General features: G+C 32.5%; 2 protein-coding genes across 2 annotated transcripts; both read right to left on the reverse strand.

Moving 5' to 3' along the window:
* Positions 1 to 7,218: 7,218 nt before the first annotated feature.
* LOC105138927 (thermosome subunit gamma) lies at positions 7,219 to 10,866 on the reverse strand. Its single transcript, XM_011045164.1, has 5 exons — positions 10,317 to 10,866; positions 10,163 to 10,200; positions 9,333 to 9,603; positions 8,697 to 8,977; positions 7,219 to 7,906 (listed from the first exon to the last, which is right to left on the reverse strand). The coding sequence occupies exons 1-5, from the start codon at positions 10,686 to 10,688 to the stop codon at positions 7,462 to 7,464; spliced, it is 1,407 nt and encodes a 468-aa protein (XP_011043466.1). The 5' UTR covers positions 10,689 to 10,866; the 3' UTR covers positions 7,219 to 7,461.
* A 169-nt stretch (positions 10,867 to 11,035) lies between these two features.
* On the reverse strand, positions 11,036 to 14,727 carry LOC105138928 (AAA-type ATPase family protein / ankyrin repeat family protein). Its single transcript, XM_011045165.1, has 7 exons — positions 14,381 to 14,727; positions 13,830 to 13,940; positions 13,587 to 13,685; positions 13,361 to 13,471; positions 12,966 to 13,269; positions 12,017 to 12,156; positions 11,036 to 11,910 (listed from the first exon to the last, which is right to left on the reverse strand). Exons 1-7 carry the CDS (start codon positions 14,519 to 14,521, stop codon positions 11,380 to 11,382), a joined length of 1,437 nt encoding a protein of 478 aa, XP_011043467.1. The 5' UTR covers positions 14,522 to 14,727; the 3' UTR covers positions 11,036 to 11,379.
* Positions 14,728 to 16,398: the final 1,671 nt, after the last annotated feature.

The following is a 16,398-nucleotide window of genomic DNA, read 5'->3' on the forward strand; positions in this document are numbered from 1 at the left end:
TTATTGAATTATGAAAAGTAACATGTGATGCTTTGTGGTAACACCGAAATTAATCAAGATAAATTCTTAAAAAGCTATAGAAAAAAGAAGATAACTCTCACGAGATTCCAGGAAATAAAAACAAATCCCTATTTTTTTTATCAAAATGCATGAGATTGAAGTTATAATATCTAATTATTCATATTCTAAGTTGTTTAATATAAAATTAAATAGATGTCTCATATTTTGTCTCGGGTCAGAACTATTTTTTTATAACATAAAAAAACAATTTTTAGGCATTGCTGATTTGTTTTTAAAAAAAAAGAAAAAAAATTGAGAACTTCAATTATAGATCTTATTTGATCCAATACGATGGTTTCATCCAATTATATGATATAAAAAGCAACTATGGTAAATGGATTAAATTTTAAAAGAAAATATGATAACAATAACCAGAAAAAAAAAACACTTATTAAAAGAAAAAAAATTACAAATTTGAATTCTAATATATCTCAGTATTAAACGATAAAATTAAAAATAAATAAATAAATAAGCGACCTTAATAAATGCTTTAGTTACCCTGTCAAACTTGATGTTCAGGTCATGAGATGTGATAATTCGATAAAAAAAAAACACAAAACCCATTTTTCAAAATAAATAGTTTTGAAGGATCAAATAAAAATACAAAAAAATATATTAACTTTTTAAACTTGTGACTCGAGTCATTACACATAAAACACTCCATCTAGAAAAATCATAAATCTAACTCCCAACAAATTAATAGTAATAAAGTTGAAGGAAAACAAATCAATTATACAAAAGAATAAAAAAAATTATGAGAATGAGAATTTTATTTGAAATAAAAGGTAAATAAGAGGAGTATACCTAGAATTTTGAATTGAAGGGTGAATTTAAGAAGATAGATCAAATTCACATAGCATATCGTATGGTGGGTCATAAATGAGGAGAATTTGCACCTACTCTCAATTTTCCGGGGACATGCAAAAAATGATAATAAATCTCGTCGTTAATTCCTTAATAATTAATAAATATTAGAATTTGAAAAGGAAAATATAGATGCTTATCGTTCATTATTAGTTTATTATTCATTATTAGTTTATTATTTATATTTCTTTTTATATTTTATTCAATTTTAAGAGTAAGAATTAAGATTAAGAGTAAGAGGTAAAGTAAACCCTATGATAAAGAAGAGAAAAAAGAACCCATATGAAGCATCCGCTTCAGGGTTATGGGCGAATGACGGGAATTGAACCCGCGCATGGTGGATTCACAATCCACTGCACAAAAAAATTTAAAATTAAAAAATAAAATAAAATCAAAAAAACGAGAAGTAGATTTGAAAACAAAATCCAAAATTAAAATAATTATGTTGAAATTGTTGTCACTACTATTATCACCTATAATTATATAAATACAATTATTATCACTCTTTACTTACAATTTCACATTTATCATCACCCACCCCATCACTTTTAAATTACCTTAACTACTATTGGAACAATACTTAATCAAAATCGAAGCCGTAGCCTCATCTTATCAATAACCATTTATTTTTCATATATATATATATATATATATATAAAGAGCTTAAATGAAAGGCTTTTATCATGTTAATAACAATCCAATATATATAGTTCACATACTAAAATAAATTTCTCAATAAATAAAAGGACTTCGAAATAGTTTGGCCCTGTGTTGATACGTATTACATGATATTTTAATCTAAAACTTATAAAATGATATTTCATTTAGTTTAAATAAAAACAAATAATAAATATATTAACTCAATATTTATTTATTAATTTGAGAAAAAACTCTAAACAAAAAAGGAAGATAATACTCAAAGCTTAATTATAAATGCAAATAGAAAAAAAATTATATTTAATTGATGACATATTAACTGAATAATTAACCATCTAGTTGTTTCCTCTTTGCTGCTCCTTATTTAGAGTTAACAGCAGAGTGACAACCCTCTGTAATGATCCTTCGATGTCAATTAATGGCGTTCGAGCTGTCAAGCCGAGCCCCTGCTTGTTTTACTCGGCATCTTACAACTACCTTGGAGGCGTGTCTTTTTTATTTACTTTTCTTTCCTAATTTCATAATAATAATAATTAAAAAAAAAGACTGATAGCTCTGACTTGTAAGGCGTAATTAGGAAAATTCATTTATTTTCCTTTTGCCTTTGGAAATAAACTTGTCTGTCAAGGTTTTGGCCTGTTCTTACTTTCTCTGTGTACTTAAGCTACAATTTGTTTTGTATGCCTTTTAGATCGCCTGCTCTGCATGCATTCATTGTTGGGACAGATTCCAAATCTTCTATAATGCCCTTGTCGCTGTACCCAATTCGATTCTACCTGCCTTCTATATCCATCAGACGTATAAAGATGTTCTTTTTAAAAGAAACAATTTAAGTTGTTAAATGTAATTTAAACTCGTAATTGTGTGCAGTTATTAAGGTTATAATATTATATTAAAAAATTATTATAATTTAATAATTTAAAATATTAAATAAAATCTCAAAATATAATTTATATTTATCAATAAAAATCCAGCAGAAAGATTCTTAAACTGGGGAAAACCTCATGTGTTCGAACCATATGGTTTCTTCATTTTTTTTTATCATCGTTGGAACGATATGTTAAAACCTCAAGTATAGTTGGAAAATTTAAACGCGTAGCAAGTAGAGAAGGCTACTTTCAAACTGCATTCCACGTAAAAGAGAGGGAAAGCTAGCTGTAGGTGGGAAGAGAGAGAGAGTTTTGAGATGAGAGTCCAGGGTGGGAGACAAAGGTAGAGGTGTCACCTTTTCCATGTTTCTTGCTGGAAAATGGTATGTTCACGTTTTCAATGTTTAAATCTAAGTTAAATTATTTGTAAAGCTGTGTCAATATGCTAATGTCTGGCTTGAACTCTTTTCACTGCATAAAAGACAAGCGAAGTAGTCTAAGCTTTTGGCTGCACCGAGGAAATGAATCTTAGAGAGTACAATCCCCATTAAGGGGCGCTTATGAAGCCTTTAATATCAAGATCTTATGGTCTCTCCCTCTATCTCTGTATGCGAAGAGCATCTCAAGGCTTGAGAAGCTTCCAACAGCACAAAAACACGTCAAAAAGGGCCTTCACTCCAAATGCAAACAGACAGTTCTGGGTAAGTTGGATTCAGCTTTTCCACAAGTACGAATTTTTAGCTTGGTGACAAGAAGAAACGATTGCAATGCCATAGATTTCTTGAGCCAACTCTTGCTTTGGCTATGATTAAAGAGGCTCTGAAAAATTCAACTGGATTGCAGTGTTTCACGGATGCATTATAACTTCTGGGTCATTTGGGCTTGCTTCATGTGCGCTTGTCGTGTTCATTCGGCTGTTATCTCGCATCAAAATTACTAATTTCCATGATTACCTAACCAAGTCCTTGTTACCTTGGTAACTTCCCTCGTAGATTACAGGGGATAAACAAGCAATTATCCAAGAACAAATTTCTATATAACGCGGTTGCATCCGTGAGGCAATAATGATTGTTAGGCATCCGGTCAATCATCAAATACAGAATGGGAAAGTGCATTGTTAATAAAAGGGGGTATAAGCAAACGGAGTCTCTCACTCTCTCTCTCTCTCCCCCCCGCCACTATCTATCAATCACCATGATGGGACTTGTGATCATGCAGCTGAGCTAGCTTGTCTTATTTTGTTATCCTTACTATCAGGGCGGAACGAAGGGGTGGCACGCAGGGCCCGGGCCCCTGCAAGACATATATTTTTTTTTTATTTGGTAATTAAATGTCAGCAGCAGTAATATTTTTTAATGAGATGGTCCTCCTTACGGTAAATATATTTGTTATCCTTCACTTTACTTTGAATTCCTTTGACTTTCCCTTGATGATTTATGGTACCTTATTTTTTCTCTCCTTACAATCCTAATATAAATGCCTCCAGTGCAGGTGATAGATATAAATCATAAATAAAATTTTGTTGTAAAAAAAAAATTAAAAGAGAATATCAATTAATTTATCTTTTATTAAATAAAATAAAGTGAATAGGTATTGATAATTCAAATTTAAAATACATTTTTATTTTATTTTGAGATGTTTATTAAGAATTTGATAAGATTTTTTTTATAATTTTATTATTTTTTATTTTTTTTCAGATATGCTAGCTTAATAATTATTTTTTAAATTCTTGATAGTGATTTTTTCTAATTAATTAGATATATATTTTTAGTTTGTTTTGATTATGCTTGAAATTTTTTATGTTTTGTCTTTAGCAAAGCTATCAAAATTATAATTTTTTTTCTGATGATATATATTTTGATTTTAAATTGAACCATGAACAAAATAAGAAGAATTGATTCTTTTTTTAAAAAATAAAAAATATTTATCCATTAGTTGACAGGTTGGTTCGGCTTATTTTGACTCCTCATGTTTCAACAACAACTATTGAATGAGTTTTCTCAGCGATGAAAATTGTTAAAATAAAACTTCTCAATCAAATAAATAATATTTTCTTACAAATTATTTGTTTGTCTATGTAGTAAAAGAAATTATTGAAAGATTCATAATTAATATGATAATCGATAATTTTTAATCTATGAAAGAACGACGAGTATAATTAAAATAATTATGTAAAAATTATTTTTTATTATTTTTTATTTTATTTTAAAGTTTATCAAACATAAAATAACGCTTCACTTTAGATAATGTTTCTTATATACTTTGTATATTTATATTTGATAGGTATAAAGACCAACAACGGATATATCATGAAAATAAAATTAACTTCATTACTTTGATTCAATTTGGTATTACTCTAAATCTTTTACTTTATACAAATGTCATTATATATTTGTAATAAGTTATTTGAATAAAACTAAATCATACTGGGTTTTTTTACAACTCATGTATAATAAATTAAAACAAATATTATATGTTGTTATATTATTTTTTATCACCTCTAACAAATAATTGTAACTCCACCCCTACTTACTATCAATATATTCTCCACATACATTTCTGATTTCAAAAAATTTGTTATTGCTATTTTATCAAATATGCGAGAACCAACTTCATTTTGTGTGTAATATAGCATCTTATTATGAATTAGGATTTTCAGTTTGATTATGGATTAAAAAACTTAACCAGGTCATAATTTTTATTTTTTGAAATTATAAAACAAATTAATTATTCAGCATTCAAATTAACTAATTCAGTTCAATTTTTAAGTAAAAAACTGATAAAACTTGTTTATTGTATACATTCTTATTTGAGGGTATTTTATAGGTTTTATAGTCCATGCCTTATTTATTTGGGCTTTTATTGTGCTTTTAATTTTTTATTAATCATTAAATTATTTACAAGAAAACCCATTATGCCTCAGTATTCAATATAATTGACTTGACTTTAAGGTATTATTTCTTATAATTGTCGTTGACAAATTGTTATTAATTTGGTAGGGATTTATTCTAATAATATTAATATTGGTGTTTTAGTTCAATATCATACTCTTTTTAAATTTAAATTTTTAGTTTTTTATAATTTATTATTTTTATACGGGGATCACATGAGTTCTTATCAATCAGGCTTATTAAACCTAGCTTTTATCCTAAGAGAATTTTATTACTCAACATTTTATTTATACAATAATAGCCAATAAATAATGACATGGTTAGGTGCTTTATCATATAGTATTTGTATTCACTCATATTTTTATCTGATGAGATTTTTTGTACCTCAATCTCTAAATAATCAAATAATAATTATTATGAGTTGATCTATTTAGTGGTAGAATTTGATGGCATGAATGTTTAGGACTTCCTTAAGAACTTATTATTTTTTATTGGTATTTTAGTATCATTGATGAATATTAAATCAAAAGACTTAAAATCTAAAAAAATATATTTTTTAAAATTCAGGAAACAGAAGCATTACTTCTTAACAGCTCATTATGAATTTATTTATTTAAAATATTATGAGAGAATAACAAAAGATTTATTTTTTATACAAATTCAAAAAAGAATTTCTAAAAAAAATCTTGGAATGTTGGCTTTTTTTAATGCATGTCATGGGTTTTATAAATGAAAATGACAACAATGATTAATAAGACTTACGTGAATATTAAATAGATGGAAAAGTTACTTTTAATGCGTAGTAGGCTTGGCTAAAATGCATGATGAAAAAAAAGAAATTATAACAGTCTTTGACATTGCAAAGCAAATAGAAAAAAAAAGGTTATTTATCCTATATTAATCATGGATTATAAAAATCACGATCAAGATTTAGCATTGAGATTTTTTTATATCAAAGCCATTTATTATCATTTTTTAATCGATTTCTAAGGGTAAAACCACAAATTTTGATTGTTAATCTCAAGCCAAATGATGTTGAGACTCAAAAGTTTCATTTTGCAATATATATATATATATATATATAATCTCTCGATGCTTGAGATGATGATCGAGCTAGTGTGTACTCAGAATTGAATTTGTTCTCCTCTGTAAAGAAGAAAATGGTACAGTTGGTTACCAATATAGATATATTCTTTAATCTTAATTAAATAATTAATCATATAGCTAGTTTGTGTATATTTTTGAGGGATTGGAATTGAAGGATATGTGAAATTTAATGACTGGGGAAAGGAACAGGAAGCTTTGGAAAGAGAAGGAACAAGGCCCACGCGCTGTGGCCACCGCAGCTTCAATATCCAGAAGAGTCTTTGCGGTGCTTGACGCTGTCCCTCCGCCCGACTCAGACCATGTTGTGAGTGAAAAGACAATCAGAAGGAAAACAACAGGAACCGGAAGGATGAGGTACCTGCGCTATATTTCTATTATTTTGTTTAAGAAGTTGTCTAGCACAGGGAGTGAGGCTGCTCCAAGGAAAATTTAAAAGGAGCCTCAGCATCCTCTTAAGCGGCAAAATAATCTAATCTTCAACAGTTGCTCACTGCTCCGTAATCTGTCTGCCTGCCTGACTGTTTTTGTTTTCTGCTCTATGTGATGAGACAGCAGAAGAATCTTATTAGTTTTGCTTTGATGTATGGCCTCGTATATAAATGATGACATCGCTCTTTCTGCCATTTCTACTGTTTTTTCTCCCTAGAAAGCAGTGGATGCTTCTTGTGCAATCTAACTATGTATGCTGACTCCATTAATGTCTACTCTAAACAGTCTTGACAGGAGACAACAAGGTGAAATGAACATTTATTTGCCATTAAACTGAGAAGGCAGGGAACAGAGAGGGTGGGGTGTTATGGCTTGGAATGATTTGGCAACCAAGTTATCCAGGTGATTGATTCCACAAATGATTTCATCCAAGCCAAGATGGTTCAATCAAATTACTATTTCTATGTCTTTGTGTGGCTCAGCTAAATAAACAAACCTTTTAGCTTGATTAAGTTTACAACATGTACACAAGGCGATAAACAAATTTTCTTTTCTCCTGGTTGAGAACAATCTGATAAGAAATATTACCAAATCATCCGTGAGTTGTTCACATATTGCCCAACTTCTGAAGCAATTTGCGAGATCCAATTCACTGTGCTTCCAAAAAAGAGCTCCCAGAACCAAAGATCTATTGCCAGGACTGATGAAAAGATGAGCAATGCCAATGTCTGGTAGCGGTTCAATGGCCAACCCAAAACTTCAGCCATTGTTCTCAGAAATGGAAGGGAATTGCTATTCAAAACCCGGTTCCTTATAGACCAAGCTGTTATCCATTGCACTCCGCAAGGGACCAAGTCAAATTCCTCTCGCAAGCGCCTTCCCAAGTCTGGCATGTGGCCACCTCCATACAGTATGGCAATCTTATTATGGCCCTCGTTGATAGCTCTTCTAAGTGCTTCAACTGCTGCTTTGTTCCTTTCACCGATGATGACTGATTCCTCTTCTAAATCTGCTGTCACTTGTGTGAACCTTCAAAACATGACCCATCAATCAATCACCAAAGGAACCAGTATTCTCATGGAAGAGGAGACAGGTGCCTATGTATTGACCATCTAATATCATCACTTATTTCATCTTTTAAAGTATTTAACTTTGAAATAGAAGATCATACACTTTTTTAATTAAAAAAACTGGAATCACACAACTTGGCTCTAAGTTACTGATGTAATGAGGCAGATGGATAGCAAATTAAAATCACAAAGTTCAATCTGATTCATTCAAAAGCCAATTAATGCTTGATCCAAGAAGTCTGCAAATGTAAAGTTCGAAATAGTCTCTGATTCATTCAAAAGCCAATTAATGCTTGATCCAAGAAGTCTGCAAATGTAAAGTTTGAAATAGTCTCACATGCACGTCCGCAACACCAAACCCAACTTTATGACAGTTTTTTTATCAATGGAATAATTGCCCATTTGTTTCCATGCCAATGTTTCGAGTTGGGGACAGAGGACTCTTTGAGATTTATGTGATTATGGCCTTCAATTTGAGAATAATCAGTGGCTGCAGCAAGCCAACACTCGGTTATAACTTAGAACACAGAACTTGATGAATCTGAGCTGCTTAGAATCTGTCCCCCCATCCCCTCTCCCCCAAACCTTTTCTCAGTGGGGAGGTAGAGCATTCATTTGAACCAAAACATTAAAGTAATGATCAAATAACAGAACTAAATCCCACCCTGAACATGTAGCAAATTTATCATGGCCCAAATGAAGAAAATACGCTGAAAACAATGCCACTAAATTAAATGGTTGCCACTTACTCAGATGTTAATCGCTTTGCAAGGAACACCTTCACAGCAGCGCCAAAATCAAGCCTGGATAAGGCTTCTAGCTCTTGATATTCTGATGCAGGACTTCCCATGTCACAAACAGTTCCAATAATGAAAAGGCCTACAAGTGGCATGGGAAGCACGCGAGAAGCCCATAGAAGTTTGGATCTCCAAGGACCAAGGTCTTCTGGAATCGCAGGCTGCACCATGGCTTTTGTTGATTTAAGAGTCATATCTCTTGCAAATGTCAAGAAACTTTCACCCTTTTCTAGCTAAAAGAAATCGGAAATCAACATTAGTAATGCTTGCATATCTAGCAATCTTATTGAACACTCCAAGACTTGCCCCCCCCAAAAAAAAAAGTGGTAATATGGAAGCAAGGCACCAATTATAACATGGTAAAAACTGAACGAAAAGAAATGATAAATTATGGCACTATCAATTACTTCCCACATCGCTTTATAAGTACAGTTGCATATCAATATTTGGAAACAGCACCAGATGGAATCAGGGGTACCAATACTAGCTAAATAACAGAAGCACAAGCCGGAAAGGGGTGGGTAGTAGAAAGCAATGTAAATTCATTTGAACAGCCCCCATGATTTCCATTCTGTTTGCAATTTATACCTGAAGTATCTTGAAGGTCTCATAGTCAAGATCTGCATGATACCAATTCTCAGCCTGGTAATCAAGATAGTCTAACTGAAAATCAAGCGTAAGGATTCGAGCCATTTGTCGCTGAATGCACCCCAGAATGTTAAATCCTCTTGAGCGTGAACCTCTCATTCTCTTTGCAGCAGCAGGATTTCTTCTACTTTCCAAACTCTCCCTGCTAGCCACCATCTCGTAAAGGACACGATCATATGGTTCAAGTTCCTTCTGAATGGTCTCAAAGTATCTGCAAAAGAATTCAGGCAAATGGGTGAATAGAAAAACAACTTATTACAGCTAGTTAGTTGTACTTGTAGATATCGTCAACAGTAATTTTATAGTTATCTCAAGCCAAAACTTAATCCTTGGCCTTCCAAGGAGCTCCTAGAATGAGTTGATAAAGAATTGGAGGAATCCCAACAGCAAAAACAAAGATGATTCCTTTGAGTCACAATTACAAGTAGCTGCTTAAGGATTTTCAAAGATTTCAAGTCTTGATTCATTTTCCGGGTATAGTTGCAAGCCAGAATTGGTTGTCAGGCAAGATATATACAAGGAAAAAATATAACCAGGTCAAAGTACAATAAAGAAAGAAAGCTAACCAGAAAGCTAGAAAATCAGAATATCTAATCAAGTAGAGAGTACTTGAAGACAAATTGTGATAACATAACTATAACCAGCAGCACCAAGTAATTAAAAGATATGAAATCATTAAGATAAGATATACACCATCTCTAATCAATTTTAAACTGCAACAAAACAACAGAGGAAAGGAAGAAACCAAATTCAAACAAGGTTGTACATACTCTTTATCCGCAATGTGAATTGTAGAAACCAAATCAACCTGCACAGGCAAAAATATATATAGAGAAAAAAAACACAAGCAAGTAATAAATAATATAGTAATCCCCCTAAAATATCAAACCCAGATGAAGCAAGCCAAGATTGAGAAAGATGTACCTGAAAAAAGGGGTAAAGAATGGACCAAGGGAATCTCTTTTTATAACTAACAACAGCAGTCTGCAACTCAGCACTGCTTCTGTCAGAGCCTTTCTTGAACCTCATGAAATCCGCAATCGAGTTGTTTTCCAGGAACTGCTCTGCTGACCCATCTTGATTATTGTTTTTATTAGAAGAAGAAAAGGCCAATATTTTTGAAGATTGCAGAAGAGAGAGGCGAAAAATAGGAGAAGTTTTGATGGATTTAGAGTTGTTTTTAAACTCTAGTATCGACCTGAGAGGAGTGGAGGTGGAATACAAATCAGAGGTTGAATTTGAAGGAATTGAAGAGGCGGGCAGTGAGAGTATTATCGAGAGGGAACTTGAGACCATAATTGCTCCTCTTTACACGCTACAAATGGAGAAGCAAAGAGAGATAAAGATGGGGGCTTTTTCCTTTTCTTATCTATTATGTGGTTTAAGTTAAACCGTTCAACCAGAAATTTTGGAGATTTTGGGAACGCAGTCCGCAGTCCTGGTTCTTGTTATGGCATCACTTTGTGTTATTGAATAGGATTCTTTGGTTTTTTTTTTTTTTGTTTTCTTTTTCCGATATTTTTCCTTCCACGCAAAGGGAAGCTTGAAAAGCACAACACTTCATTGTCCAAAAAAAAAAACACATTTCAGCTCGATGGACATTTTCAAATTTTCCATCATTTCAAAGAACAGTAGAAATGAATAGGGGAAACGTATAGAATTACCAAAGCCAACAGTTTACAATTACAGAAAGAATACACAGAAATCCGTAACCAAAAGTTGAAAAAGATTACAACATGATGGCACAGACATAATGACTGGCCAAATGAATGAATTAATGAGAAATAGAGGGAAAACCGATCATTAGGGCAGTTCCCTGTTGTTGTTGACCTAACAACATCAAGCATGACAGGATGCGTAAAAAATCTCGGACAAACTTGGATCCTCGAGACAGCTGTAGGAATACGGATAATATATAAACCGGTGAAAACAATGAAATCCTACCAGGCTAGTAAAAATATATTATAACATCCTTTCATTATCGTGACTATAACAGTTGAAGGCCTGCTTCCAAATCCTCTAAGGTGATCGTCTGCAGTTCATCAGTATCTAAACAGTTGAAATCAAGCCTGAGATCCAAATTCTCTCTAGCATTAGCTAGCATGGTATTTACTAAGCCTCCATTCATTTCCCTACGCTGTTTGTCTGTTGTTTCTCTCTCTATCAAGGCAGAGATGGCATCTACACAGCATGAAGGATGTAATTTAAAGCCATACAGCGGACTGCCTTCGTCCTGAGTATTCATGTTGATGTGGCAAATATTTGCTAAATCTTTAGAGCTGAAGTCATTAAAATGGAAAAACTTGGTAACCCTTCTACAAAAACCCTCGTTGGAAGATATCACACGCTTCATTGGTTCGCTATAGCCAGCAAATATGACTACGACTTTTCCGCTGTCCATAACAGACATGATTTCTTCCAACGCTTCAATCCCATAGTCCTTATCATCTTCTTTCTGCGATGGTATAAGGCGATATGCTTCATCCACAAAAAGAATTCCTCCCTCTGCTTCTGCAATCTGCAACGATTGCAACAGGAGTGGTAAATTAATTTGGCAAAAGAAACTATTACATTCTCAGCTAAGGAAAATATAACATTTTATTTCAGAAAACCCAGCAACAAACCTTTCGTCTAGTCTTTGGACCAGTGTGACCAACAAATTCGCCAACCAAATCTGTACGTTGTACTTCCGTTACCTTGTCAGTAGGTAGAACTCCCACCATATGGAGTAATCTTCCAAGTATTCGAGCTACCATGGTCTTACCTATGGATAATGATAATAATATCACTTTATGAGAGATTTACTGAAAAATATCAGTGTAACCACAAAATAATTGAAAATCAATCCAATGAACATTCTTGTGCTTTTCTACCACTTTTAAGCAAACATTGAGACTCGGACGCCTAAGGAAAAAACTATTAAGGGTTTAAACAATAGAGTTTCATTCATGCGTAGTAACAAACTGAAGAAACATATGATATTATTTTTTGTCACCTCAAGCACATCATGAAGTGGAGCTCAGTCTTTCCTTTTCACATCAGATAAGGAAAGCCAGCTAGCAACATAAATTAGAAGGAACAAGTAGCATTAATTGGGAAAACTTGCAGATCTTTAACAGGAACAATCTCAGAAACAAAATGGGATGGAATGACTTATCTGGAAAAGAGCTTTTGGTCTATGATTTAATGAGAACAGTGGTTCATTGAACAGTATAGCACAAAAAAGGGTATTGAGCTGTTTTTTGGTGATGAGGCCTCATTAAATTTAGCTAAGAAATCCATTTTCTCCACAATAAAACCGTGTTGAAAGCTAATCCAAGCTAATGACACAAGTTTGACACAGTTCATATGAGGATGCAATCATTATGCTATTTTTAAATAGCAACCGGACTCGAGAATTCTGAAACACTTGTAAAAAGGAAAATCATGTGTCATAACTTGTTTGTCAGAAGTGGAGGCAAAATAGCATAGCAAAATTAAAATATTCTATTTTCAATTTCAAGACTGAAGATTGATTTACAGAATAAGATGGCAATAGCATAATAATACAGAAACAATTAAATGCTTCAATACCTGTTCCAGGGCTTCCCAAGAAAGCCATATGAGGCGGTCTTCTCATACCAACTTTCATACCAAGGGCCCTGCGCCTCTCATCCAAAAGCATCCCCTTTGCCCATTTTCTCAATTGTACCTTGAGTTCATGCAACCCCACTACATTTGTTAAAGCATCTTCAAGTTCATCCATCGTAGCTTTTGTTTTAGAGCATGCTTCAAGTGCTTTTCTCTTTCTCTGCTCTTCAAGATGCCAGTGCAGTAGTTTACGCACCTCCTCACTTCCTGGACCTGGTGAGAGATGATTCAGAGGAGTCATGCCCTCCTGCAATTTAAGGTTCCACAAATCCTCATCATTTGATAACATAGAAAATTAAATTAAAATGGAAAGAGTTGAACAGTGGCATCTATAATACGTTGTCCTCTGCACTGCAGTCAGCATTATACTCCAGCAAAGTCTTGACAGTTGAGTGGTCTTCCACTCTAATTGAGTACCAAACTGCAAGGTGTAATGGTGTCATTCCATTCTGCATGAATAAGACAAGGAAATAAAAAGGTTTAAATTAGAAATTGTTTTCCACAGTTCTTGTTCTTTATTTGAAACAAACCAAAAACAGATAACATGGTGCCATGAAAACACACATTCGCTTTGGCTTCAACAACAGCACCATGAGCAAGAAGTAATCGTGCAGCTTCAGTGCACCCATTCTTTGCTGCCATGTGTAATGGAGTTTCTCCATACTGTAAATTTCAGGATGATAACACCCACATTGCAATCAGATGTGTTAGTGAAGAGAAGCTTGCAGAAATTTATGGACAGATCTAAGCAATTGATGTAAAAATTTGATCAGGAAACTGAAACACGAATATATAAATTCTACTTGCCATGTTCCTAGGTTCCAATTCAACCTTCTCTGCTCCTTGCCAATCAAGAAGAAATTTAATTATATCAGCCCTGTTGTAACCAGCAGATACATGAAGAGGAGTCTGTGCCATCTGCAATTAAAGCAAATCAAGTTAAAGTTGAAAGAAGAAAAAACACAGCAAGGTGCAAAGATGCACGAACTTTTCTTACATAGACCATAGAAAACCGTTTAACTGGAAAGCAAAGTTCATAGCCAAAGTGAAAAAAAAAAAAGGGCAAAATGTCTTATTCTGACACCAAACTTCCCATTCAATTGTGCCCGTAACAGATCCAGCCTCCCTCTCCCACCCCCACAACTCAATCACGACAACCAAAATAAGCATAAATTACGGAACCAACCCAGCAGATGAAATGAAGCAAGATCTTACATTTACACAACATACACTTTAAAGAACACCATTTGCACAGAAACTAGAAGGAGAGAAAAAGAAAAGGAAAAAAAAACGCTTCCAGAAACATGAATTCTTTGCATGTGAAACATGTACATGAGTATCAAATAATGGAATCTTACAACAGGGTTTCTTTCATTGAGGAGAGAAGGGTCTCCTCTGAGTAACCTTTGGAACCCAAGAAGATCCCCGGATTGGGCATAGCTATGAATGGTAGCGGGCTTGGAAGACCTCGATCCATGATCCTGACGATCCCGCTGCATTGTTTCTGTATTCAACTTTTCTTTTCCTTTCCTTTCTTGGTGACTTCTCTTCTCTGGGTTTCTCGGAATTTTCTCTGGCTGGTATTTGGCGGTGAGTTCGCGTATTATAGCGAAGTGAAATCCTTCTGTTCTTTTTCTTGTGGTAACAGCAGGTGAAAATCCTTTGAAGGCCGACTTTTGGTGTCCGAATCTAAATTCATCGGTTTCAATCTTAAAAGGACTAAATTATCCCATGGTCTGTGATTTAAATGGGGCGGAGACACTGGCTGCTGCCACTTGCTATTTTTGACCATTACAAGGATAAAATCGGATGAGTGTTTCGTGGAATGATTTCTTCTCAAAACTCAATTGTTTTTAGTAATTTAAATTTACAGCACGCCGCCGTCATAGGTTTTAATCTGATTTGAATTATTGAGCCAGCCACGAGTCAACACCTTTTCTCTTTGTTTTTTAATCAAATATGTTAAAATAATATCATTTTATTTTTATTTTTTAAATATCTTTAACGTGTTGGATCACCGCGTCCACTTAATTTAACTAAATCAAAATAATTCATATTAGATCTTAAATAGTTGGATTTTCAAATCAATATATTAAGTGAGTCGGTTTTGATTTGATAACTATATATCTTATAAATATTATAATAAAGTAATTTTTTAAAATAAATATTTTAGATGTGAATGAACTATTTTAAGTCCTAACTTTATCACATGTAATAGTCAAATTCAAGATTAAAATTTAAAAAACATTAAGTAATATTTTTTTATTTATTTACTATTGTATTTCAAATTGTCAATATAAACATGGTTTAAAGTTATAATGACTAATATAGCATGTGATGAGGTCATGATTTTCTCACGGTTGTTGGGGGGTGGAAGGCATAAAAGAATGAAACTCCTGTAGAACAAAACATTAATGGAAGTTTAAGGGATCTCTGATGCTTGAATTAGCATTAATGGTGGAGAAGAAGTATCTAAGGAGGTCGTGTTATGTGTTTGCAAAACTTACAAAAGAAGAAGGTTAAGTTTTCTAATGGTTGAGAAGATAACTTTGCCTCGAGGTCTATAGCATTCAACATTCTGGGTGTGTTCATCCAATAGTAGGATAATTAATATGTTTGTTATTTATAGTTTTGAATTATTAAAGTATTTGATTTCTTGAAACACATAAATATTAAGGAAATAATAATTTAAAATTGTGTTAAGAATTTTATTAGATAATCTAAAATTATTTATGGTTTGAGCGAACTAAAGATCATATATATATTTTTTTAATGTTTGATCAACTTTTTTAATGTTAGGTTTTCACAAAAATACAAGTCATCCAAATATTGAGTTTCTAACAATAATTAATACGAACCACCAATAAAAAATATTTTAAAATTATTTAAAAAGACAATAATAACTATTACTTTGAGTGTTAGCTCCTTTCCATTTATGTTTAAGTGTTTCTCTTATATATATTATGTAACTTATGTAAGTTTTCTTTACAAATGAAATATAAGGCATAACTTTTTATTGATATAGAAACCTGATAATCTTATAAATAATAAAATATAAATTTCCTCTCAAAATAATATCACATATATTATTTCAAGATAATTTTTAGAAATTTATTTAATTAAGTCATTACTTGATTTTTTTTTTATCAAAAATTGTAATCCCTTATATTAATTTTATTATAGTCCTTAATTTTTAAACTTTATTTACAATCAAGTCGCACTTAATTAATTATCTCATTTTAATTTATGATTATTTGTTTTTATATGTGTGACCAATTAGATTTTCTAATAAATTAGCTCAAATATAAATTATATTCCTAAATAAAATAGAATTAAATAAATTAAATATTTTAATTTCTTATCAATTCAACAATTG

The sequence above is a fragment of the Populus euphratica genome, unplaced genomic scaffold, assembly GCF_000495115.2.
Source record: "Populus euphratica unplaced genomic scaffold, PopEup_1.0 scaffold135.1, whole genome shotgun sequence".
NCBI lineage: Eukaryota > Viridiplantae > Streptophyta > Magnoliopsida > Malpighiales > Salicaceae > Populus > Populus euphratica.